This window comes from Hyaena hyaena, unplaced genomic scaffold (genome assembly GCF_003009895.1).
Source record: "Hyaena hyaena isolate Hyena2069 unplaced genomic scaffold, ASM300989v1 scaffold_482, whole genome shotgun sequence".
In the NCBI taxonomy this organism is placed as follows: Eukaryota; Metazoa; Chordata; class Mammalia; order Carnivora; family Hyaenidae; genus Hyaena; species Hyaena hyaena.
In genome coordinates this window covers 133,779-160,800 of record NW_024081119.1, presented here as the reverse complement: position 1 = coordinate 160,800, position 27,022 = coordinate 133,779, and the positions used below count along the sequence as shown (strand labels likewise).

At 35.7% G+C, this 27,022-nt stretch overlaps 1 protein-coding gene across 1 annotated transcript in view; it reads left to right on the top strand.

Moving 5' to 3' along the window:
- Positions 1-27,022, top strand: part of NUDCD1 (NudC domain containing 1) — a 73,451-nt gene that overhangs the window by 26,743 nt on the left and 19,686 nt on the right. The window contains exons 3-8 of the mRNA XM_039254389.1: positions 234-419; positions 4,226-4,406; positions 8,100-8,282; positions 11,414-11,618; positions 14,661-14,805; positions 19,728-19,853. Of these exons, the coding sequence (XP_039110320.1) occupies positions 234-419; positions 4,226-4,406; positions 8,100-8,282; positions 11,414-11,618; positions 14,661-14,805; positions 19,728-19,853 (1,026 nt within the window). The remainder of the gene's footprint in view (positions 1-233; positions 420-4,225; positions 4,407-8,099; positions 8,283-11,413; positions 11,619-14,660; positions 14,806-19,727; positions 19,854-27,022) is intronic.

Genomic DNA, 27,022 nt, shown 5'->3' with positions numbered 1-27,022 from the left:
GAGAAGTCACATACTGTCACTTCTGCCATATTTTATTAGAAGTGAGTCAGTAGTACAGCTCATACTCAGAGGGAGGGGAATTAGGCAGCTTCTCTTTTTTTTTTTTTTTTTTTTTTAAGGCAGCTTCTCTTAAACGAGAGACCAACCACTACACTGCACGTATTTATTCTATGCGTATATGGATGAAGAAGAAGGAAGGGAGGATTCATTAATAATGTTTGACTTCTTTTTAGGACACTGCTTTAGGAAAACCACGAGAGGTGTTTCGACTTCCCACAGACTTGACAGCATACGACAATCGCCTTTGTGCATCTATCCATTTCACATCTTCTACCTGGGTTACCTTATCAGATGGAACTGGACGATTGTATCTCATTGGTACGGGTGAACGTGGAAATAGTGCTTCTGAGAAATGGGAGGTGCGGTTTTTGTTACATACTTCTTTTTAAGAATTATGCAAAGTCTGGAAAGTATATATGATACAGACCTTAGTGATTTTGAAATAATAGTTTCTGGGCATAGTTTATATGTCACCTCTTTGTTTTTATAATATATAATGTTTTTGAAGTTTTTAATTATGTAGTATGTACCTTTTACAAAACTGATGTGTTAACCATTTCTGGTTTGATCAGGGGTCGTTGCAGGTTGTCAGGAATTGCATTCATTTTTTCAGCGAATGTTTGTTAACTGCTTTATATGTGTGTAAAGCAGTACCCTAAGCATTGATATTACCTCCTTCTTGAAGAAGAGTTAGCCAGAAATTACACTGGGGTATCTTTCGTCCTTAACTCATGTGATATTTGCTGGTATCTTTATGGGCCCAGCACACTTCTGCAGTACCACCCTGCTACCTGTCTAGTGAGTTGCCATTGGTCAAACAGTGAGTTGACCAGAGTATTCCTCACTGAGAAGAATACACTGTAGGGGCACCTGGGTGGCTCAGTTGGTTAAGCATCGGACTTCAGCTCAGGTCATGATCTCACGGTTCATGGGTTTGAGCCCCATATCAAGCTCTGTGTTGACAGCCAGCTCAGAGCCTGGAGCCTGTTTCAGATTCTGTGTCTCCCTCTCTCTGCCCCTCCCGTGCTCATGCCATGTCTCTCTGTCTCTCTCTCTCTCTCTGTGTCTCTCTCTGTCTCTCTCAGAAATAAATAAAACATTAAAAAAAATTTTTTTAAAGAAAAATACACTGTAACACACATATACTGATGTGCCGATCTCTAAGATATTCTTTTTATTTCAGTTTTCTTTTTTCTTTTCTTTAAATGTTTGTTTATTTTTGAGAGAGCGAGCGAGTGCGTGCCAGTGGTGGGGGGGCAGAGAATGGGGGGGACAGAGGATCTGAAGCAGGCAGGGCTCGGACTCATGAACTGTGATATCATGAACTGAGCTGGAGTCAAGATGCTTAGCCTACTGAGCCACCCAGGTATCCCTATTTCAGTTTTCTTAAAGCAATGTAACATTTTAAAAAAAAAATTTTAAGTTTTTTTGAGAGACAGTGAGACAGCATGAATGAGGGAGGGACAGGGAGAGAGAGAAGACGACACAGAATCTGAAGCAGGCCCCAGTCTCCTAGCTGTCAGCAGAGCCCAATGCAGGGTTCAAACTCACGAACCATGAGATCATGACCTGAGCCAAAGCTGGACGCTTAAGTGACTGAGCCACCCAGGTACCCCAACAATGTAATATTTTTAAATCTTATGGGCAAATTAGGATTTTAATAATAATAAGTAAGGAATTAATTTCTCTAGTGTCACAGTTTTTGAAGGTAGGAAAGAATGACACGGAGTTATACTAATAAATATATGGTGATACTTCTACTGTCTAAATCTTAGAAGGTGGCCTTTAGTTCTGGGTAAACAAATAAGAACTTAATAAATAGATTTATATCTTATAAAATATTTTTAGCAGATCAGATACCTACAAAGATCTGGCTTTAATTAGTTGAGAAAAACCAAGAAGGCCTTAGAACCAAATGGCTTACCTTCCTAAGTTATATTAAATGGCATACTACCAAATTGTAGTAATTCAAAAAACTAAACAAAAAACATGATAAATAACCAGAACAATGATAGCCTGTTTAGAAGGGAACTTTGTAGGCCCTGGTAGTCGCAGATTCAAATATTCATTGGACACTGTGACATTTTCTAATTGGCCTCCAGTGTTAAAATTTTTTTTTATTTCCTTTTTTCTTTTCTTTTTTTTTTTTTTTAACTGAGGCAATGTGGTATATATAGCATAGCTACCTGAAACACTTGGAGTTTGGAAAGTGATGGGCAGGAGAGATATGAATGAGAACTTACTATTATCAAGCTGTGGATTCTGTTGGTTTTGAGCAGGAAGAGACACACTGACCGAGCTCACCTTCAGCTTAAAAATAACACCACATACTCTGCCAGAAGGAAATTTATATGGGTTTATAATTCATTTGGTTTCTACTATGTGCATCCCCTTGGTGTATATTAGTTTTTAGTAATATTTTCTAAATCAGAAACTTAAATCTGCTTCCTGCCCTCTTCAGTATACACTGCTATAATGAAATAAGCACCCTCTGAGATGTTTGTAGTGAGTAATAGTTTTAACTGGGCCTGGGAAGAGAGACTGGGACAGGGATTGGACCTGGGCGTTCACCAAGGTGGGAGGGATACTGTGGAATACTGGTCACTTTAAGAGAAGCAACTTAGGAGAGTTTGACTTTGGGGAAATTGGTGTAACAGAGAGGAATCTAAAGGTGCGAGTGGTTAGGGGTCCAGTAGAGCATACGGGGGCCAAGTAGGGGCCGTGATGAATGAAGTGTAGGAAGAGAAATAAAGGAGACAGGAAGACTGCCTACTTTACAGATGTGTTGCCTCTAGTGTGACGGGGTGCTGTGTATCAGCAGTACCACATTTGAGTTGCTAGGCTTGTTCAGGAGATAGGAACTTTCAGCCTAACCGTTTATAAAAGTTTAGACATCCACTCCATGGTCTCATTCCATCCTTTTCACTCAGCTGAGAGAGAGAAGAGGAGGAAGCAGCTATTTGTACTAGCTATTTGTACCTGACAAAGCTTATCATTTTTCTTTCCTTTCTCCTTTTTGTCTCCCAACGTCAGCCAACTAAAACTTACCTTTATCATCTCAGTTTTGAGTATTTGATGTATTTTTTCTTGTTATTGCTGTTTTCTGTTTATGCAAGACCGTAGAATGGATTCCAAAGGTCTACTGTTGGAATAATTTGGGAAGAGGTGCTCAAACATTTAGGGAAATTGGCATTAAAGCACACTTTTCTTTATAAGGCTTTCAAGTAGGAACACATAGGAAGAGATTCTGGATAAAAGGGGCATTTTTTGTGTGTGTTTTTTACCCCCAGAAAAAGGTTTTTTGGTTTTTTTCTAAAAACTAACTTTTGTCATTTGAACGTTTCTTTCAGCTGTTTATTTGAAAATCTTGCTTAGCCGACAGTCTTAAAATGTCTCTTATTATTTACTCTTAAATAAATATATAGTCTTTTAGATCATGTGCTTGTGATATAAAAAGAATTTAAGATTTTGTGATGCCTAAATTTGCTCTTTAAAAAGAAACTTCAGTATTCTATTTAAATAGAGTTTGCTGAATTACAACTTTTTAAAAATTTTAACCTTTAAATGTAAATAGGCTCTTTCGTTTTAGAGAGATTAGAGTTTTAGTGATGTGTTCTCCAATTCCTTTGCCTCTGTCCTTTGCAGACTTCCAGGGACAAACAGAAGAACAAACCAAAACAAAACAATAGAAAAAAACATACATGCACACACCTGCACACAAACATGCACGATACTCAGAAACTAAGAGAAACAAAGCAAAACCAAATCATATACGAGATAGAAGAGATGAGGGGACCGGACCAGCGTTGACCTGCTCCTCTTCTGTAGAGCTCTGTAACTTGATAATTCTTTTCCAGGAGGTCACTTCTAGTTCTCTTTCTCCTTTTCATACTGTTTGGATGCCTTATTGTTTTTCTTGTTTCTAAGCCAAGAGTACTGGCCAGTTTTCTCTGTTAAACAGAGAAAGACAGCGTCTTTAAAAAGTTCTTTTTCAGAGAATATTAGTTGAACTTGTCATCTTTATTTAAAGGCTATTGCATTTTTCTACTCCTTGTAATAAATAGTATCCAATTAGTTGTTATATTGTCAGTATTTTGTACATAACCTCTGATGTGCCACCTGCATTTGTACATTTATGGGTATGTGTATTTTTTTTTATTTGTAGATTATGTTTAATGAAGAGCTTGGGAATCCTTTTATCATAATTCACAGTATCTCATTGATGAATACTGAAGAACATTCAATAACTACCTTACTTCTTCGAATAGAGAAAGAAGAATTGGATATGAAAGGAAGTGGATTCTACGTTTCTTTGGAATGGGTCACTATCAGCAAGAAAAATAAAGGTAAAATATACCCACAGTGTGAATCCACAAGTGGTTGGTGCCATTTAGTAGTTTTTGAAATGCAAAGCTGTTCCTGTAAATGCTGTGTGCTTTTTCATAGGTGTTGTTGCTGTGATTCTAATACCCGACATCTAGTGGAATGAATTCCTATAGATAGTTTTTCCCCAGATACGGGTTATAGAAACAATAACTTCCACAGTCAGGTATGCCTTTTTGTATAAAAGGAGACATTCTTACATAATTGTGGAAGAATTTAAAGTGTATATTTTCAGTATATACAAGACTATACACATATATTCTTATGTGTATGTATATCATACATAAGGATTTACGTATATAATTAAATTTAAGTTAAAATACAGTGTAATTGAAGGAGAAATTAAATATAAATACCTAGATGGAAACAAATCCTTTATTTCCTTAAATCACAGTTGTGATGTCTTTTAAATCTAATTGAACTTTGCTGTTCATTTCTACCTTCAGGAAAAGTGCTGGTTTTTCTGACCCAGAGTGCTTCTTCTAGCAGTGTAGAAAGTCTCGACTCTTGGGCTGTTTGAAACTGTCTATCAGACTTCTAACTTGGACATCAGAAATTATTCTTCACTTTATTGAGTAGGATTCCTATAATGGTTTGGCCTTGCCCTTCACCAGTGCTTCATTCTTACTGTTGTTGAAAACTAAGGGAGCTTGTTTCCGTGACTCTGCCCTTTTTCTAAGTTTTTATTAACTTATTTAACATAAGTTAAAGAAGGTTCATAAGAACCTTAAATTACAGTTGACCCTTGAACAACAGGTTTAGTTTAAATTGTATAGTTTAAACTGTATAGTTCAAGTCCACGTGTACATGGATATTTTTGATATTTGATATTTTGATACAGGACAGTACTGTAAATGTATTTTCCCTTCCTTACAATTTCCTGAATAACGCTTTCTTTCTTCTAGCTTATTTTTAACAATACAGTATATAATATATATGCAAAGTATATGTTAATTGACTGTTTTTATTATCAGTAAAGCTTTCAGTCAACAGTACACTATTAATAGTTAAGTGGGAGTCAAAAGTTATAGGCAGATTTTTGGCTGCGTGGGGGATCTGTGTCCCTAACCTCCATGTGGGTTTTTTTTTGTTTGTTTGTTTGTTTTTGAGAGAATGAGAGAAAGTTTGAGTGGGAGAGAGAGAGGGAGACAAAGGATACGAAGCAGGCTCTATGCTGATAGCAGAGCCTAATGAGGGGCTCAAACTGAACCATGACATCGCGACCTGAGCCAAAGGTGGATGCTTAACGAATTGAGCCAATTTTACAGGCTCTCTCATTTCATTTCTTAATGTCTCATTCCTTTCATCCCCTTAAGTATTATTTATATAATTGTTATTCTTTTTCTTTTTTTTAATGAACATAACAGCAGTGCTTTTCTAAACTGTGTTATATAGAACATTTGATAAATTATGTTTTATAGTTAAATAAATTTGAAAATATGGGCATATAATAATATAATATCCCTTTTACACACTGAGCATGTTAAAGATTATAAAAGTTTTGAGTAAAAACAAAAAGACAACTTAATTTTAATCAAGTATTTCCCAGCTTATCTAATCATGGAGTTCATTTGAAATCCACACGTTATTTTCTGTTGCACTCATGTTGGGAAAAGCCACCCTGTAAGCCATGTGGTATCTAAGTCTGGGTGTTTGAAATCAGGTAGGACTCTTTCCCTTACAGGTACCTGTGTAGGAAGCATAGGAATTTTTAGTTCATTCGTAAATTTACAAGTCTTTTCTTAAATATGTGTGAAATGAAGGTGAAAGTAGGTGAAGATTTAGAGGAAAACAAGAACATCTATTTAAAACAGATTGTATCAGGGGCGCCTGAGTGTCTCAGTCGGTTAAGCGTCCGACTTCGACTCAGATCATGATCTTGTGGTTCGTGGGTTCTAGCCCCATGTTGGGCTCTGTGCTGACAGCCAGCTCAGAGCCTGGAGCCTATTTCGGATTCTATGTCTCCTTCTCTCTCTGACCTTCCCCTGCTCACGCTCTCCCTCTCTCTTTCTCTCAGAAATAAATAAAACATTAAATAAATAAGTAAATAAAACATTGTATCATTATGTATAATATGTGACATTGGGTTATAATTTTTGACTACTCAGGGTGAAGCTTGTTAAAGTTTAACTCCAAAAGAGTAACAGTGTAATTAAAGATAAGGATCCAAAACAAACAAACAAACAAACAAAAAAAACCCCACCTTGGGGCACCTGGGTGCCTCAGTTGGTTAAGCATCTGACTTCGGCTCAGGTCATGATCTCACGATTCATAGGTTCAAGCTCCGCATCAGGCTCTGTGCTGACAGCTAGCTCAGAGCCTGGAGCCTGCTTCAGATTCTGTGTCTCCCGCTTTCTCTGACCGTCCCCTGCTCACGCTTCTTCTCTCTCTCATTCTCTCTCTCTCTCTCTCTCTCTCAGAAATAAATAAAACATTAAAAAAAATTTTTTTAAACCCACCAAACCTATTTTCAAGAATAAATTCAATTATTTTACCAGTAACTTTCATTATACAGTTAATTTTATATCTTTTCTTTATATCTCATATTTTAAATTTGTATCTTAAAATCAAGTATTGTGGCACCTGGGTTAAGTGTCTGACTTAACTGTTGATTTCGTCTCAGGTCGTGATCTCACAGTTCACAAGTTTGAGCCCTGCATTGGGCTCTGTGCCGTCAGTGCGGAGCCTGCTTGGGTTCTTTCTCCCTTTCTCTCTGCCCCTCCCCTGCGAGTACGCATGTGTGCTTTCTAATAAATAAACATGTTTTTAAAAATTATCATTATTTATGCCTGATTCATTAGGCATATAGATCTGAATCATTTCTACCATAAACATTTCATTTTAAGGAAACCCCTTTAAATAACTAGAATGAGCAGAAAAATAGGTCACACCATACCTTTCCTTTATACTTCATTTGTGGCTCTTTACAAAAGTTGCCTATCGTGTACCTGCTGGAGAAGTAGTAAGGCTATAGTAAAGGAAAAGGTAGATCCTTCAGAAGCTGATATTTAGGTAAGTCAGTCTAGAGCACTGGTATTCAATGGAAATTTCTACAAAACGGACATGTTTTATATGTGTGCCATTTAATACAGTAGCAGCTACCCATGCATGGCTATAGAACATTTTAAATGTGGCTAATGTGACTGAGGAATTGAATTTTAAATTTTACTTAATTTTGATTAAATAGCCACTATGGCCAGTAGCTACCACATTGAAAAGCACAATCTAGGGCGGATTTCATCAGATCTAGTATTTTAAAGTAGGGGTGAATTTATAGAAAATTAGTTATAAAAATTTTTTAGCCATATAAGACTCTTGATAGCATGCCTTTTAGTAGTACACTTAAAATACTTAATTTTAGGGGCAACCTGGGTTGCTCAGTTGGTTAAGCATCTGACTTAGGCTCAGGTCATGATCTCCATGTCCCAGAGTTTGAGCCCCACCTGCACTGGGCTCAGTGCTGACCGCCCAGAGCCTGGAGCCTGCTTGGGATTCTGTCTCCTTTGCCCTCTGCCCCTCCCCCGCTCATGCTCTGTCTCAAAAATAAACATTAAAAAAAATTTTTTTAATTGTAACTAATATGCAAATTTTTTCAGGATATTTTTATAATATGGTGTCTTTTTAATTTTTTGTTCTAAAATACTTTGTTTTTACAGATAATAAAAAATATGAAATCATTAAGCGTGATATTCTCCGTGGAAAGTCAGTGCCACATTATGCTGCTATTGAGCCTGATGGGAAGGGTCTGATGATTGTCTCCTACAAGTCCTTCACATTTGTACATGTTGGTCAAGATCTTGAAGAAAATAAGAATGAGAACATGTCTGAGAAAATCAAAGGTAATTTTACTGTTCATCTTCATATAGCTCTTGTGTGTTTATGTACACACACGTTTATGTCTGGTTTGTCTTAAGTAGGTGCTTAACTTTTCTTTATTTTCCTTTGTATTTATCAGAATTGTCTTTTGTAAAATGTACTGTCTAAATAGTGTGAATTGTTTTAATCAGTAATTTCATAATTACCAAAAATGTTTTTAAAAAACCTGTACCTTAGCTTACCTTAAGAGATGTTTAGTAAATCCTTATTAAGTGAATAATGTCTCTATGTTATTGGTGTTTGTGAAGCTAGCATATTAGTATTGAAGATATTAATCTTTTAAAATAAGCTAACTGTTGATTATAGGTGTATACTAATGTAGATGTTTTTAACTTTTAGTACTAAGCTAAAAAAAGTTCTGCGGGCAGAATCACTGAGTTTTCCCACTGTTAAATGGATAAATGGATGAAGGTAGTGTTTTAGAATGAAGACAGCAGTAAGGTCTTTAAAATTTATATTTATATATGAAGACTGTATACTCTTATATTCAAGAGAACATCATCCTGTAACTATTACTATTCATAATTCTGATGTTTATAACCAGAGAATAGTGTATTTTACTTGAGATTTTCACAGTATTTAACAATTATACATCTTTGAGTGTCCCTTTTTTGTTAATTATATAAAATAAAAATTAGTTTCACTATACTTAGAGCTTTCTAAACAAAAAATTCATTGAAAAATATTTGAAGACAATAATGTAATAAATGTTTTAAAAATATTTACCACAGGTTTATAAATATATGCACGTTTGAATATGAGAGTTGTGCTTGATGACCTTTTATTTAGCCTTTTAACAACTTGGTTTCCCATGTGATATGTTTTATGTTAGATTATCTCTAAGATCCCTTTCTGAATAAATTCTACTCTTCTGTCTTAATTATAATGTTAAAACTCTTCTAGAACTTAGCCAGAACATCTATTCATATCTCCAGACCACATGCCCCTAGAACTCTAGGGAGCAACTGCAAAGGAAATGAAAGAATTCCCTAGTCTTTGGAAGCATTCAGCCTCATACCTGACACCATGTGGTTCCAAGAGAGATTGTAGCCTGGGATGGACACAACATCTGTTTAAATCATCGCTACCAATTTAGGTGTTGTTTTTCTTGTTGACATCTCACATTATATTTTGATTTCCTCCTGAATTCATTATTATGTCTTCCCTTCCCTTTTAGTGTGAACTTTAAATCCCCTGTATTTTTGTTTCTCTTCTAATAAACAGCCTTTACCTATAAAGTAAAAATGTAATTTTTTAAAAAATTATGGATAATTTGTTAATTATAGCATTCTTTTAAATCTTCTGAGAATGTATATGGGTTTCTGTAAACCTCAAGAAGACTGATATTGTCTGTTGCCCATTTGGTGTTGTCATAATGATATAAATAATAGCATTTTCTTAGAAAAGACTTAAAACATTTCCAAAAACATAGGCATTTAGCAACCAACAATTGAGAAAATTTAGTTGTTTGTATACCTTTTAGTGGAGAAAGGATTAAAAAATTCTGGCTTTCCATTTAGTTTACTTCCATGGAATTTAAGTTTTACTAGAAGCCCATGTGATTTTGCAGACTCCTCCCCTTTCCATATCTTGCAGAAGGTACCCATTGAATCATTGTTACATATAAATTGCCTTGTTAACTTTTGTGGTAGACAGAAAATTGAGTAAAACAGATGACTTGTCTTAAGGTGCTTATAGTTCTCAATCTTTTAAGGTATAGTTCAAACTTTTTCAGTGAATTTATATTAAAAGTACTTCTAAAGAGATTAAGAGAGAGGATCTGAGAGCCTGCTTAAAGGAATATGGTGCAAGTTAGAAATTAATCCAAAGGACAATTTTATACTAAAAATTTATGCATTTTTTATACTTATTCCTGTAATATGCTTATTAAATTTCATTTAACATCAAATAGAAGTGATCTTTTAAGAAGATACATCATACTTTCTATATCTTTGAGCATAGCTAGTACTTACAAAGTTTTTACACAAAATAGCACAAAAATAAAAAGAATGATAACCCCCTCAGAAAAGAATCATAACCCTTATTTACTGAGAGTTTATAATATATTTAATAATAGGATTGATATTAAATATTTTATATGCATTAACTCATTTTAATTTTAACAGTTCTGTGAGAAAATGTAATATTTTGTTACCTTATTTTACAGATTAGGAAAAAGAGGGTCATAGATAAAATTGCATACCAAGATTAATAAGTGGTTGAGCCAAGATTCAAGACCTAGGACTAATCAACTCTAGAGTACTAGTTCCTAACCACTATGTTATATTTCTTTCTGATTAGTGGGTGGATAGATTAATGTTTATGGATATCATTAAGCAAATATTTATTTATTTCCTAGCGAGTATTTTTCTTTTTCCATTTAAGCCCTATTTTCTTATTTCATCCTATGGGTATTTCAACCTGTAGCATGATGAGTTTAAAGCTTTTTATAAGACAAGCCAAGGAAATCAAGAAGAAGATAAAGAGAGAATTCTTTTATTGGGAGCTTGGACAAAATATACTGGCAGCCCTCGAATTTCCTGTGAAGTTGCTTTCATGCAACAAAGTTGTGGAGTAGAATTTATAAATATATATATCTTTTATTTTTATGTTGGTGTGTATCTCACCAAATAATAGTGGTCTCCTTTACCACAGAGTTACATTGTTAGGGCCAGTTAAAGCAGTGGTGAAAGTTTCAGACCGTGGTTTATGACAGATTTGTTACTCTTTTGAAGTAGGCATCTGCTGTGTGTGTAAAGAGGAAGAAGGAGTAAAGGGGGAAACTGGGAGGCAGGGAGAGAATGAATGGGGATAAAGATTGCTATCATTAGTGTTTTATGAGTGCTTCCATCCTGGAGCATTAGGTAAGCCTAGAAAAAGAAATGTCAAGTGCAGTTATAACTCTGAAAATTCCCTAAAAGATCTGTATGTTTTTGTTTATAATTACTTTTTTTCTTTTTTTGGTGAGAAGATCACTAGAAATTACGCCAAGATTTCCTTTAGATAGGTGTTCTTTTGTATGCTCTGGTCTCTCATTTCGTGTGTTCTGGTCTCCACTTTTTTATTACGTAATGTATTTTCCTTTTCCCAATAGAACCTCTGTATTACTGGCAACAGACTGAAGATGATTTGACAGTAACAATACAGCTTCCAGAAGGCATTTCTAAGGAGGACATTCAAGTACAGTTTTTGCCTGATCACATCAACATTGTGCTGAAGGGTCAGAGGTTTTTGGAAGGAAATCTCTATTCATCTATTGATCAAGAAAGCAGTACATGGATGATTAAAGAGAATAAAAGGTATATAGAGAGAATTGTATTTATATTTAAATTTATTTTTTATAATTTTTTTCTTTTTCTTTTTTTTTAACCTTTCCACAGTGGTTACACCAAAGTTGAATACTACAATAGGTCTGTCTGTATTGTTGATTCTTTTCTTAAGACAGATTAAAAAAAGAATTACTGTATCAAAACATAATTTTCATGAGGATTAAATATGCTAGTAATATTATTGTTTGTATTCCATGGTAGAGTTTTTTATTACCAGCCCTGGAAGAAATAATAACAGTAGTAACAGTAATAATTAATAGATAAAAATGGCTAATTATTTTAATTAATACTTTAAAATTTTTTAAGAGAACTAATCTTTTTTTTATTAACTTCAGTTTGCCAACTAGATAATACATTCCCATTCTTTAAATTTTAAGATACATAAAAAACAGTGTGAAGGCTCCCTCTAGCCCAGGTGCTCCAGCAGATATATATTTTTTTGAACAAAAAGTTTTAAAACATAACTACAGTTTTACAGCTTGCTTTTGTTGACTTTCAACAGTAAATTTTGAAGAACTTTCCATAAAGTATAATGACTTACTTTATTCTCCTTTATGGCTGTTTATGATCTTTTACTCTGTCGCCTGCACATTTTTTTTGAAAAGGGTCCTTTATTGTTGGATTTTTTGACTGTTTGCAGTCGTTTGCTACAGTGAATAACTTTCATAGATATATGAGAGAATTTAATGTGTGCAGAAATATATATGGAGAATAAATACCTATAAGTGGAATCAATACTTCTTTGAAAATTACAGAGAATAAGTATTTTTCCTGTGTAAGTTAGCCATGTCCATTTTTTTGTGAATTATGTGTTCAGGACACAAAAATAGATGATATAGTCAGCTTATCAGAACAGAACTTTTCAGTACATCAAAACTGAGAATTTCTTCTCTTCTAAAGATACCATTAAGAAAACAAAGAAGCAGGCCGTGGACTGGGGAAAAAATATTTTCAGTATGCATACAAAACAGAGGAATTGCATTCTCCATATATAAGAAACTCTGCTAGAAATTTATAATTAGAAGATAACCCAATCTTAAATATAATCAAATCATTTGAATTGACATATCACAGTAGAAGATATTTGAATGTTAAGCATATGAAAAAAATAGTAGGGAAAGGTACATTGAAGCTGGATGAGACACCCGTGCATGACTAGAACTAAAGGCTGGTGGTATCGAATGTCGACAAGAATGTGGAGCATGTCCATTGCCGGTGGGAGGGAAAAATGATGGTCACTCTGGCAAACTGTTTAGTAGTTTCTTAGGCTAAGCATATATATATATACCCACTTTGTAACCCCAAAATTCCACTAGATATTTACTCAAGAGAAATGAAAATGCATGTTAAAAAAAATAAAAGACCCCCTCAAGTATATTTATAGCAACTCTATTCGTAAAAAACTCAAACTGAAAACAATTCAGATGTTCATGAAAAGGTGAAGGATAAAAACACAGTGGTGTTAAATGCACACAATGGAATGCTCTGCAATACAAGACAGTGATGTGATAAACAGGATTGATTAAAGTAGTATTGAAGAACATGGACTTAGAGCCAGACTGCTTCACTAGCTTGCCACTAACCTTGGCAAGTTACTTAACTTCTCAGTGCTTTTCTTTTCTTACTTTGTAAAATGAAGATGAAAATAGTACTTTATTTGGTTGTGGTGAGCAAGCAGTGAGTTAAAACATGTGGGATGCTTAAAGACAGCACCTAGCATATGGGAAGCATTAGATAAGTATGAGTAGTTGCTGTCATGATTATTATCTTCATCATCATCATCCTTTTCAAGATGAGCTTTCTTTTAGAGAGTAGGTTATGGTGGTAATTTTTAATGCTAATGATAGGAACTCATTACATAGAAAAGATATTTTGTATAGTCTCCTAAAGTTTCAGAAAAAGTTAAAGTGCCATAATTAATTGATGAGGTGATGATAATAACAGCCTTGAAAAAGAATGACTGATAAGCGTGCATGTTCTGTTTGATAATTATGATAACAGTTATTATTGTGTCCTTGCAATTATATCCTTGCAGTTGGGTCCCAGGGCATGGGTTAGTATAGCACACGTGTACCAGAGGTGGCACATGGGAAAGGGTGCGTTCCTTGGGAACAGCTACCACCACCCTGCTTTTCTCTGTGTTCTGGCAACGGCTACGCCTAAAGCAGCTTACTTGAATTTCCCTTCCTGTTCGAGAGACATGTGGGCAAGCCTCTATGCTCCTGTGTCCACGGTCTTCCCTGACTCAGCTCTCTCTCTCTTTCCTGCTGCATCAGACCTTAATCTCCATATTCCTGGATAGGCCTTTTTAGTGTGTTTGGAATTTGTTCAGTGGCTTAAATGTACAGAATTAGATTTTCAGTTGATAAGAAGACATTAACAACTTTTTTTCCCTTATGTTACCAAAGTTAATTACTTTCTAATTTCTACTTTCTTTTCAGTTCTTTAAAATCTGTATTTTAAGAATTAATATTTGTAGTGATCTAACCTGCCTGGTGTTTACATTAGTATATATTATGGCTACTAGTTTGGGAAAATGAAGCTAATTATTGGCTTCACATACAAAAAAGTACATTTAGTTACAGTCTCTGTCCAATTAATATTATATGCCTGCCTCAACCACCGGCCTTACTGCCATCACCATTCCCTAGTAAAATCTCTCAGATTCTTGCTGCTTGCGTTTCTGTCTCTTTCGGTAGCATACTGCACACCTGGACTACAACAGCATTACTCTTGCCGCTCTTCTCATGAAGCCATTTGGCATGCCGTTTCCAGCGGCACTTTATTGATTGTTTAGGAAGGACAAATTATTACCCTTGGGTTATAGATTTTCCAGCATATGCAGTACCAAAATGAACACAGGTTTTGGTAATACATCTTCTGGACACCAGGGTGGTGTAGATTCAGTGGAAGATTCTTTTGTTTCCTATTGGTTATATAATTTGTGTAGTTGCTTAATGTAACATTAAGCATGTTACAAGTATCATATTACTTTTCTCCTTTAACTTCTAGCTTGGAGATTTTCTTGACTAAAAAGAATGAAGGACTAACATGGCCAGAGCTAGTGGTCGGTGATAAACAAGGAGAGTTTATAAGAGACTCAGCCCAGTGTGCTGCAATAGCTGAACGTTTGATGCACTTGACCTCTGAAGAACTGGTAAGCAATTGCAATAGTAGGGTGACTTTCCAAAGGCCCAGAATAATGTTATGTGAGGATTGTACCAGGTTTCTCAAACATTATTTTACATTTCCTAATGTTAGAGATACAGATTAGGCACTACAGACTATTGTTTGAATGTAGCTTAAAATTCTAATATTTATTCCTTACACTATGTGAATATATATATGTGTGTGGGATTGTTGTATAAGGTGGATTGCATGTATATCTGTATAAACATGTATATGTATACACACACATAGACACATAGATATTCTCCTTTAGTAGAATCAATAGACTGATATTGGCAAGGACAAAATTAGGATTTTACTGGCTACCAATGCTAATAATCTACTTGTCATCATTGAAATTTTCTAGAATATCTTAGAATATCACAAGAGGTATATATACCACAGTTAATTATGATTGACAAAGTAATTCATTATAATGATTAAGTGATAATACACTACTCATTCATTTGTGAGATTTTGTTGAATATTTTCCAGTCTGATGACTTTTAAGATAATGTTAAAAATTTGAATAAGCAGGGGCACCTGGGTGGCTCAGTTGGTTATCGTCTGACTTCAGCTCTCAGGTCAGGATCTTGCAGTTCACGGGTTTAAGCCCTGCGTTGGGCTTTGTGCTGACAGCCCAGAGCCTGGAACATGCTTCAGATTCTGTGGGTCCCTCTCTCTCTCTGCCTTTTCCATGCTCTTGCTCTTTTTCTTTCTCAAAAATAAACAAACATTAAAGAAAAATTGTTTAAAATTGAATAAAGCATTATAACAGAATCTTAGTCACCATGTTTTGGTGACATGTTTAGTCACCAAAAATGATATCAGTACATGTAAAATGTCTGACTTATTGCCATCTGGAATTAGAATAATGAGAAAAAAACTGTTAGGAGGTAGTTTATAATATAGGGTTAATTATATCCTAAAGTGGAAAGGAAATCAGAATATTGAAGGTAAATGTTTCTATCAAAAGAAAACATGGCCAAAATGGAGAAATCAAGTTTCACATCTACTAGCAATAATTAAAAATTTCAGGGGGCACCTGGGTTGCTCAGTCACTTGAGTGCCCTACCTCGGCTCAGGTCATGATCTCGTGGTTCATGAGCTCAAGCCCCACATCGGGCTCACTGCTGTCCATGCAGAGTCTGCTTCAGATCCTCAGTCCCCCCTCTCTCTGTCCCTACCACAAATTCAGGATCTCTGGAACTTTTTTGTAAGACTATGAAACTTTGATTTCATAGCCCTGGTGTTACAGTAAGCCCATGCAGACTACATTGCCCTATATTCATTCATTCAGCAAGCATTTATTGTGATAAGGGCTCTGGGATGTATAGTGATAGTGGGGTTTGTTATGATTTTATAGATATTGTTCCTAACTGCCTTTTAAACCTGATTATTTCAAGGGAATATTGGTATATATGAGTAAGTTATTTATGTCTGAACACCAGTGTGTTTGGGGAAAATAAACAAACATAGAATCTTGTTATCTGCAGCTGAAGGCTGGCTTGTGTTTTTTCAAATCTTTATACTTTTTCTTACCTTTCTGCATTGGTTAGAACTTCTAATCCATTGTAAAATAGAAATGGTGAATAGTGAAAGCAGACATTTTTGCCTTGTTTGTAAGCTTGGAAAAATAATTGAATATTTCACTATTAAGTATGGACTATTTTTGTCATGTTGAGGAAATTTTCTTCTATTATACTGAGTTTTTAATCATGAAAGGCCATATAGAATTTTGTGAAATATACTCCCTTCATTTGTGGTATAAACCTCACTTAGTCATGATGTATAATCCCTTTTATGTTCTACCAGTGTGGGTTTGCTAATATATTATTGAGGAGTTTTGCATCTATATTTGTGAGAAATATTGGTCTGTAGTAGTTTTGTCGTCTTACTGTCATTACCCAGTTTTGGTATCTGGGTAATGCTGATGTCTTAAAATAAATAGGGAAGTATTTCCTGCTTTTTCTATTTCTGGAAGAGATTGTATAGATTTGGCATTATTTCTTTAAATACAGAATTTGCCAATGAAACTGGACTGGACTTTTTTTTTTTTTTTGGAAGATTTTAACCATGAATTTAATTCCTTTATTAAATACAGGATTATATTGGGCATCTATTTCCTTTGGCTTTTTTTTTTTTCAGTTTCCAGTTTCATTTTTTGTTATTACATTGATTATTTTCTGCTATTTGCTTACTTTGAATTTATTTTGCTCTATTTTTAAAAGTGAAAGTTTACATGATTGATTTTTTTAACCTACTTTTCTTTTGAAAGCATTTAATGCTATACACTTCATTCCAAACACTACTTGACTTGCATCCTCCTTAATGCATCCATTAAGGATGATTTGATTTGGTGCTATATTTCAGTATTTTATGTGGCTGATATTTATTCCTTGCTTGTTCTTTCTCCTAGGACAGAACTGTTCATGACTCGTAACTGAAAGTCTAGGATGTTTACAGGGATTCTCCTGTGTCAGCCTGAGCTTCAGTTTTTGTCTCCCAAGCACTTTATTAATATCAGCATTCAGCTCTTGAGTCCCTTGCCTGCTTCTTTCCACTTACCTTTTTCAGCTGTGCTTGAAAATCAATAAATGCCTATAGAGAAGCGGCAGAGGGTTCTCTTCTCTGCTGTTCCCCTTTCTCTGTAATCTTGCCCTGTTTAATTCTGCCTGCCTTGATAGTCCTGAACTTCTTTTTTTGACATTTTATTTATTTTTGAGAGACAGAGACAGAATCTAAAGCAGGCTCCAGGCTCTGAGCCATTGGCACAGAGCCTGACCCAGGGCTCAAATCCACAAACCGTGAGATCATGACATGAGCCAAAGTTGGAGACTTAACTGACTGAGCCACTCAAGTGCACCAGTAGTCCTGAACTTTAATTTTTGCTCTCTAATCTTTAACATACAGGTAATGGAAAAGGGAAGGGAGGGAGAAGTGCAGAGGGTGCCTTCTCTGTGCTCCTGGACATGTATATATTCTTGAATCACTGAACAAATGGCTCCAGCTAATTGTTGACCTTGCCTTCCCAGCCAGTCATAGCAACCAGAATTTTTTCCATTGATAATTTAGGCTGACTCAACTAGGTAGCTCCAAATCCCAGGTGGAACATAGACAAGGTTGATCTTCTGTCACTTCTGTAACTCCCAGCCATTTAGTTTCAGAGACTTCTCAGGTCATTTCATCAAGTTTTCAGTAAGATGACTACATTTCAGCAAATGAGGTGTGTGGACATTTGGTCAATTGTAGAATTATATTTCTGTTGTATATATGTATATACACAATTTATATGCATATATATATATGCAAATTATCACTTCAGCATTGTGATCCTTTTACTCTATGAGGGTTATAAGGCCAGACAGCACTTCTTGCATTTTAACAATGGAACATATTAAAATTACTTTAATGATTCCATTTATCTTTTCTTTTGGCTTATTAGCTACACCTTTATGTTTTTATATGTGTGTATGTGTGTATTTAGTGGTTGTTCTGGAGTTTACACTGTATGTCTTTAATTTATCACCGTCTTTCTTCAAAAACTATTATATCATTTCACTTATAATTGAAGAGCTTCACAATATATTTCCATTTCTTCATCCTTTGTATTCTTTTTTTATTATTTCTAGGAGAGAGAGACAGCGTGAGCAGGGGAGGGTCAGAGAGAGAGGGAGATACAGACTCTGAAATGGGCTCTAGGCTCTGAGCTGGCAGTCAGCACAGAGTCCGACGCGGGGCTCGAACCCACAAACCGCGAGATCATGACCTAAGCGAAAGTCAGACGCTTAACCGACTAAGCCACCCAGGCGCCCCCATCCTTTGTATTCTTATCATACATTTCATTTTTACATGTTATAAACTCAGTAACACATTATTATTTCAACTTTAATCAGTCAGTTATTTTTTAAATTTAAAGAGATTAAAATATGGGGGGAGGGTCTTACCTTGACCCACATATTACACATTTCCTCTGTTCTACGTTTCTTTGTGTTGATTCATATTTCCAACTGTTGTCATTTTGTTCCTGGCTGAACAACTTCTGTTAGCATTTCTGGTAGTGTAGGTTTAGGGGGAAAATTTGTTTGCTGTAAAAATACTTAAGTTGTCTTCTTTTTAAAAATATTTTTGGTAAGTATATTAAGTCCATGTCGATAGGGTTTTTCCCCCTTTCACAACTCCATTGTTTTCTGCCTTGAATAGTTTCTGATGAGAAGTTGGCTGTCATTTGTATCTTTGTTCATCTGTTCATAATGTGTCTTTTCCTCCTCTGACTACTTTTAAGATTTCTCTTCATTACTACTTTTCAGCAGTTTCATTATAATGTGATTTGCAGTGGGTTTTTTAAATGTTTTCTTTGACCTTCAATTTATAGAGTTACAGTTTTCATCATTTAGTGACCATTTCTTTCAATTCTTTTTCCTTTCTCCCTGCCCTTGTCTAGTTGTTCATGTGTTAGACCATTTGATATTTGTTCCCCTGGTCATTTCAGTTCTCTTTTTATTTTTTGGTCCTCTTTGTGTTTCATTTTCGATAGACTCTCTTGCTGTGTTGCAAGCTCACAGGTCTCCTGCTGTGTCTAATAAGCTGTCAATCCCATCTTTTTTGCTTTCCACTTCAGATATTGTATTTTCATATTTAGAAGTTCAGTTTGGTTCTTTTTTAAAAATATCTTCCATACCTTTCTCAACATATATGTATTTTTCTGTACATCTTTGAGTATAAAAAACTGTTGTAATATCTTTCTGGTGATTTCATCACTCTGTCATTTCTGGGTTTTGTTGACTAGGATTTATCAGTCATGGGTCTGAAATTTAGTTTTTAATTACTGTTATAATCTTGATATTTTAAGTATGAAGAAATCCACTGTCTTATTGTTAATGGTTTGTTTATTTTGTTTTCTGGTCTAAGAATCCAAATCCCGATAAAGAAAAACCTCCTTGTAATGCTCAAGAGTTAGAAGAATGTGATATTTTCTTTGAAGAGAGCTCCAGTTTATGCAGATTTGATGGCATTACACTAAAAACTACTCATGTGGTAAGTTTTTGATCATTCTATTTTTTTTTTTTAATATTTTTTATTTATTTCTAGGAGAGAGAGACAGCGTGAGCAGGGGAGGGTCAGAGAGAGAGGGAGAAACAGACTCTGAAATTGGCTCCAGGCTCTGAGCTGGCAGTCAGCACAGAGCCGGATGCGGGGCTCGAACCCACGAACCGCGAGATCATGACCTAAGCGAAAGTCGGACGCTTAACCGACTAAGCCACCCAGGCACCCCTCTTTGTTTTGCTTCTTAAATTCCACATGACTGATCATTCTATTTCTAAAAATTTATGAATAAATACAAGTTATAGGAGATAATAATTAACTGGCCAAACATGTAATTTGCAAACCTGGCTTGATTGCAAAGCTGAGCAGCTAAGTAAATGACAAACCCTTGAACTTTCTGTTTGATCTTTACTAATTGATGTGCAAGATAAAGGATTTATAGTTTGTGTGGTTTTTTGGGGTGGGTGGTGGCTATCATCTAAAACTCATTACTTCATGAAGTGGCAGTTTATACCACTATCCCTTATAAAACAATGTTGCCTTATTTTGATACTGTTACATATTTGATATCTTGTAAGCTTTTTTCTGTTTAGGTTTTTATGTATAGTTACAACTAATTTATAATAACCATATCTTTTTTCACTTAATCTGTTTTTTTGTTTTTGTTTTTTTTTTTTGCTGTTGACTATTTCATGATATTGCCTTTGACTCTTTCTTTCATGAAGAATTTTTTCATTTATTTGTTTTGGTGTTTCTGACTGACTTGTGTGATCTTACTTTTTCACAAAATGTGTTCCTAAAGAGCATGCATGATAGACTTCATTATAAGTAGGTTATATTGTCAGAAAGTTAAGAAATGTACATACAATCCCTCACTGTACCATAGTTTTTTAGAGACAATATTTGATAAAACATTTCCAGCATTTTGCACATACTCTAAAACTGTTTAATCACAGTTAAGTGTTAATTGCTGGTTTAACTCCAATGAATAGCTATTTGTATATATTGCAAAATGATTACCAAAATAAGTCTAGTTAACATTTGTCACCATACATAGTTACAAACTTTTTCTCTTATAATGAGAACTTTTAAGATCTGTTAATATTTCAAATATTAAGTACAGTATTAACTAATAGTCATCATGCTATAAATTACAGCCCCCAACACATACTTATAATAAATGGAAGACTGGGGCTCCTGGGTGGCTCAGAGGGTTAAGCATCCGACTTCAGCTCAGGTCATGATCTCACGGTTCTTGGATTCGAGCCCCACGTCAGACTCTGTGCTGACAGCTAGCTCAGAATCTGGAGCCTGCTTCAGATTCTGTGTCTCCCTCTCTCTCTGACCTTCCCCTTCTCATGTGCTCTCGCTCGCTCTCTCTCTCTCAGAAAATTAAAAAAAAAAAAAAAATATATATATATATATAAAATAAATGGAAGATTATACCTTTGACACCCATAATCCATCCTTCAGCCACTGTCAGGTATGACGAGCAGAAGAGAGGGAGAGAGAATCTAAAGCAGGTTTCAAGCCCAGTGAGGAGGCCGACATGGGGTTCGATCTCATGACTATGAAATTCTAGCCCGAAATCAAGACTTGCATGCTTAACCAACTGAGCCACCACCCATGTGCCCCTGATTTACATTTCTTGATGTTTAATGTTGTTGAGCACCTTTTCATGTATAAATTGGCCATAGGTAGGTCTTTGGAAAAATGTCTGTTTAGTTGCTTTAATCATTTTCTTTTAATTGCATTGTTTGTTTTTTGCTGTTTAGTTATAGGAGTTCTTTATAAATTTTGGATGTTAACCCCTTATCCAGATATATAATTCACAAGTATTTTTTCCCATTCAGTAGGTTGCCTTTTCATTTTGTTGCCCATTTCCTTTGCTGTTCAGATTTTTCGTATGAAATAGTCCCACTTGTTACTTTTGCTTTTGTTGCCTTTGCTCCTAAGTATTTGTCCCCAAAAATCGTTTCCAAGACTGAGGTCAAGAAGCTCACTGCCTCTATTTTGTTCTAGAAGTTTTATGATTTCAGGCCTTATGTTCAGCTTTTTAATCCATTTGAGTGCGTTTATGTGTGATGTAAAGATAGTGGTCCAGTTTTGGGTTGGGTTGGGTTTTTTTTTTTTTTTTTTGCATGTGGCTATCAGTTTTCCCAACAGCGTTTTTTGAAAAGACTGTCCTTTCCCCATTGTATATTCTTGACTTCTTTATCATAAATTGACCATATATGGATAGGTTTGCTTATGGCCTCTCTGTTCCATTGGACTCTATTTTTATTTTTTATTTTTTTAAATATTTATTTATTTTGAGAGAGCGGAAGGGAGGGAACATGAGTGGGGGAGGGGCAGAGAGAGAGGGAGAGAGAGAGAATCCCAAGCAGACTCTGAGCCTATGGAGGGCTCAGTCCCACAAAACATGAGCTCATGACCAGAGCCAAAATCAAAAGTCATATGCTTACCTCTCTGAGCCACCCAGGTGCCTCAGGACTCTGTGTCTATTTTTATACCAGTACTATACTATTTTGATTACTATAGCTAGCTTTGTAATATAGTTTGAAATTAGGAAACATTTTTTAAGACTGCTTTAGCTATTTAGGATATTTTCTGGTTCCATACAAATTTTAGAATTTTTGTTTTATTTCTTGGGAAAATGCCATTTAGGATTTTAATAGGAATTTTATTGAATCTGTAGATTGCTTTGGTAATAATGGACATTTTAACAATTTTTCCAGTCTATAAATGTGGAATGTCTTACCATTTATTTTTGTCTTCAGTTTCTTTCATTGGTGTCTTACAGTTTTCAGTTTAGAGGTTATTCACCTCCTTTGTTAAATTTATCCCTATTTTCATCTTTTTGATGAAACTGTTAATAAGATTATTTTGTTGATTTCTCTTTCCAACATTATGTATACAGAAACACAACACCTTTTTGTATGTTAACTTTGTTCTGCAACTTTACTGAATTTAATAGTTTTTTGGTAGTCTTTAGGGTTTTCTATATAATGTCATGTCATCTTCAAATACTGACAGTTTTACTTCTTTCTTTCTGATTTCGATGCCTTTTTATTTGCCTTGCCTAATTGCCCTGCTTAGGACTTCCAAGACTGTTGAATAAAAGTGCTAAGAGGAGGCATCCTAATATTAATCATCAGTATTGGCCTATAATTTTTTTTTTCTTGTGGGATTTTTGTCTGGTTGTGGTATCAGGGTAATGCTGGCCTTGTAAAATGAATTTGGAAGTGTACCCTCCTCTTTGGTTTTTTGGAAAAGTTTGAAAAAGATTGGTATTTTTATTTGAATGTTTGGAAGGAAGCTGTCTGCTCCTAGACTTTGTAGGGAGATTTTTGGTTACTGATTCAATCACTTTATCCATTTATTCTAGGTTGTCATGTGTGTTGATGTATAGTTGTTTATGGTGGTCTCATTATGATCCTTTATTTCTGTAGTATCAGTTGGGATTCTTTTTCATTTCTGATTTTATCGGAGTTCATTCTTTTTTTCTTGGTAAGTCTAGATAAAGGTTTGTCAATTTTATCTTTTTCAAAGGACCAACTCTTAGAGACTAAAAAAGAGTAGAAAAGATCAGTGAAACTATTTCATTTATTTCCAGTCTTTGTTATTTCCTTCTTTTCACTAACTTTGGGTTTTATTTGTTCTTTTACTGGCCCCTTGAGTTAATGACATTAGTTTTTTTGTTATTTTTGTTTCTTGAAGTAGTCACTTATTGATATTAACTTCACTCTTAGAACTGCTTTGCTTCATTCCAAATGTTTTGTTACTTTGTATTTCCATTTTCTTTTGTCTCAAGGTATTTTTTTATTTACCTTGTGGTTTCTTCTTTGACCCATTGGTTGTATTATAGCATGTTGCTTAATCTCCACATATTTGTGAATTTTCAGGTTTTATTCTTATAAATGATTGTAGTTTCATACCATTGTGGTCAAAAAAATGCTTGATGTGATTTCAGTCTTACATTTTTTCAAACTTGTTTTGTGGCCTAATATATGATTTATTTTGGAGACTGTTCCATATTCACTTTAGAACAATGTGTATTGCTTTGGATGAAATGTTATATATACGTTTGTTAAGTCCATCCTCATGATTTTCTGAGTAGCTGATCTATCCATTGGTGAAAGTGCGATATTAAAGTCCCCTTCAGGTCTTAATATTTGCTTTATGTATTTGGGTACCTCTGTGTTGGGTTCATAAATATTTACAAATGTTATATTCTCTTGTTAGAGTGACCTTTTATGATTATTTAATGATTTTGCCTCTTAGTACAGTCTGTGTCTTCAAGTCTTTGTTGTCTGATATAAGTATAGCTACCCCAGATTTCTTTTGGTTTCCACTGAATGGAATATCTTTTGCGATCCCTTTATTTTCAGCCTTTGTGTCTTTACTTCTGAAGTGAGCCTCTTCTAGGCAGCATATAGATGGGTCTTATTTTTTTCTTTCTGTCACTCTATGTATTGAGAATTTAATCTGTTTGCATGTAGATTAATTATTATTAGGTATGTACTTATTGCCTTTTGCGACTTAATTTTCTGGCTGTTTTTTAGTTTCTCTGTTACTTTCTTCTCTTCTGTCTTCCTTTGTGATTTGATGATTTTCCATAGTGGTATGCTTAAACTCCTTTATGTATCTACTGTAGGTTTTTGCTTAGTGGTTACCATGAGGTTTACATCTATTTTTTTTTTTTAATTTATTTATTTTGAGAAGGAGAGAGCATGTACACGAGCAGGGGAGGGGCAGAGAGAGAATCCCAAGCAGGCTCCATGCTCAGCACAGAGCCTGACATGGGGCTTAATCTCCATGACCGTGAGATCGTGACCTGAGCCAAAGTCAAGAGTCGGACACCTAACTGAGCTACCCCAGGTGCCCCAAGGAGGTTAACGCTTAAAAGCTTAGATTTGTAACCATTTCTTTTATGTTGACAACAGCTTTAAGTCTGAATGCATTTTAAAGCTATACATTTTATTTCCCTGAAACTGTTTTTAATGTCACAGTTGATATTTTTTTTATCTTGTGTATCCCATAACAAATAGTGTAGTTGTGTTTTTACAACTTTTGCCATTTAACCTTTATGCTACCTTTCTAGGTGATTAACTTGCCATCTTCACATTAGATTTTGAAAGTTATTGTGTATTTACCTTTACCAGTGAGGTTTGTATTTCCATATGGTTTTCTGGTACTGTTTGGCATCCTTTTTGTTCAGCTTAAAGAAGTTCCTTGACATTTCTTATAAGGCCAGTCTAGGACTGATGAATTCCTTCACCTTTTGCTTCTCTGGAAAACTGTTTCTCCTGCCATCTGAATGATATCCTTGCCAGGTAGAGTATTCTTGGTTGGAAGTCTTTTTTTTTTTTTTTTTTACTTTAGCACTTTGAGTGTATCATGCTACCCACCTTCTAGCCTGCGAAGTTTCTCCTGAAAAAAACTGCTGGTAGTGTTGGTGGGATGGTGGGGGCCCCTTATAACATAACAAGCTGTTTTTGTTTTCCTGCTTTTAAGATTCTCTCCTTTAACTTTTGACATTTTAAATATGATGTGTCTTGGTGTAAGTCTTTTTGAGCTCATATTACTTAAAACTTTATGGGCTTCTTCAACCCTCCCTTCCTTCCTCAGGTTTTCCCTTTGTTTAGCCATTCTTCTGTGCTTGGGGAATATCTTTATGACTGTTATTTTGATCTCTTCATTGGGTAAACAAACCACTTACCTCCATTTCATTAAGATTTCTTTCTGAGTTCTTGTTTTTTCCTCTTTGAAACATTCCTGTTTCTTCATTTTCCTGACTCTGTGTTGGTTTCTCTGCATTAAACAGCCAGCTCTCCAGGTCTTGAAGGAATGGTCTCTTGTAGGAAATGAACCTTATTGTTCAGCTCTGCCGTAGCTCTTGGTTGTCTCCCAAACCTTTTTGATTGTCCAAGCAGCCTGTTTTACTTTCAGTGGCTCCTAGTATTTGGGGGTTTACCAAGACCTGTCAATGTCCCTAAAGGGAGGATCTCAGTCAGCACCCACATTCAGATTGATCGGAAGCCTGTCCCTCAGGCAACAGCTTTTAAAGTAGGCAAATAGGGGCGCCTGGGTGGCTCAGTTTGTTAAGTGTCTGACTTCTCAGGTCATGATCTCAACAGTTCGTGGGTTCGAGCCCTGCGTCTGACTCTGTGCTGACAGCTAGCTCATAGCCTGGAGCCTGCGTCTAATTCTGTGCCTCCCTCTCTCTCTAGCCCTCCCCTGCTCACGCTGTCTCTCTCTCTCAGAAATACATTAAAACATTAAAAAATAAATAAAGTAGGCAAATAGTCATAACCAGAAGTCCCACTGTCCACCAGAACCAGGTACTAGAGGTGTACCCTGGCTGGCAGCCATAAAAATCAGTGTGCCAAGAAAGTGTACAGGTATCTTTCCAGGGGATACTGGCACTCTGGAAGAATGCAGAGAGAGAGTGCAGTAATGCCTGCTGCTTTCTGTCTCCAGAAAGTATCTCAGTAAGTCCGTGTATGTAAAATGAAAACCCTGTCCCTGGGGCTGAGATTCCAGGCAAAGCAAATAGGTCTTTTTCACAGAAAGACTTGGGGTATGTTTCATTCTGTTAGTGCAATGCCCTTGTGGTAGCTGGCCAAGAACTGCATCTCCAGTCTTTTAGTGTCCCATAGGACCTGGGAATAAAGGGTCCACTGTATAGGCAATTTGGGGGGCGGGGAGGAGGCATCCACTGGATAGCAGCCATAACACCTGAGACCACCAGATTAAAAACTGGGGTGCCAGATGTGTGGGAAAGCTTTCTTCTGGAAATGCTGTGCTCTGGAACACAGCAGAGGGAGAGTGCAAAGATAGCACCCGCATTCTGAGGTCTCTAGAGGGTTATAGCCAGCTCTTAGATATGTTTAATGAGAAACCTGCCCCTCAGCGACAGCTATGAAGTTAAGCTAATGGGTTTTCTTTGCAGAAAGACTGGGTACTGTAGTCTTTTGTCTCTGTGCTTTGCCCTGGGTTAACTGGTTTGCCAGTGAACTCTTTGTCCTGTACAGGCTTGTGGGACCTGCAAGTATAAACCCCACTAGTTGCCAGAGCTAGGTGCCCTGGAGGTCTCCCCTGGGTGACTGACAGCCACAAAAATTGGGGCACCAGATGAGAGTGCAACTAACTCATTT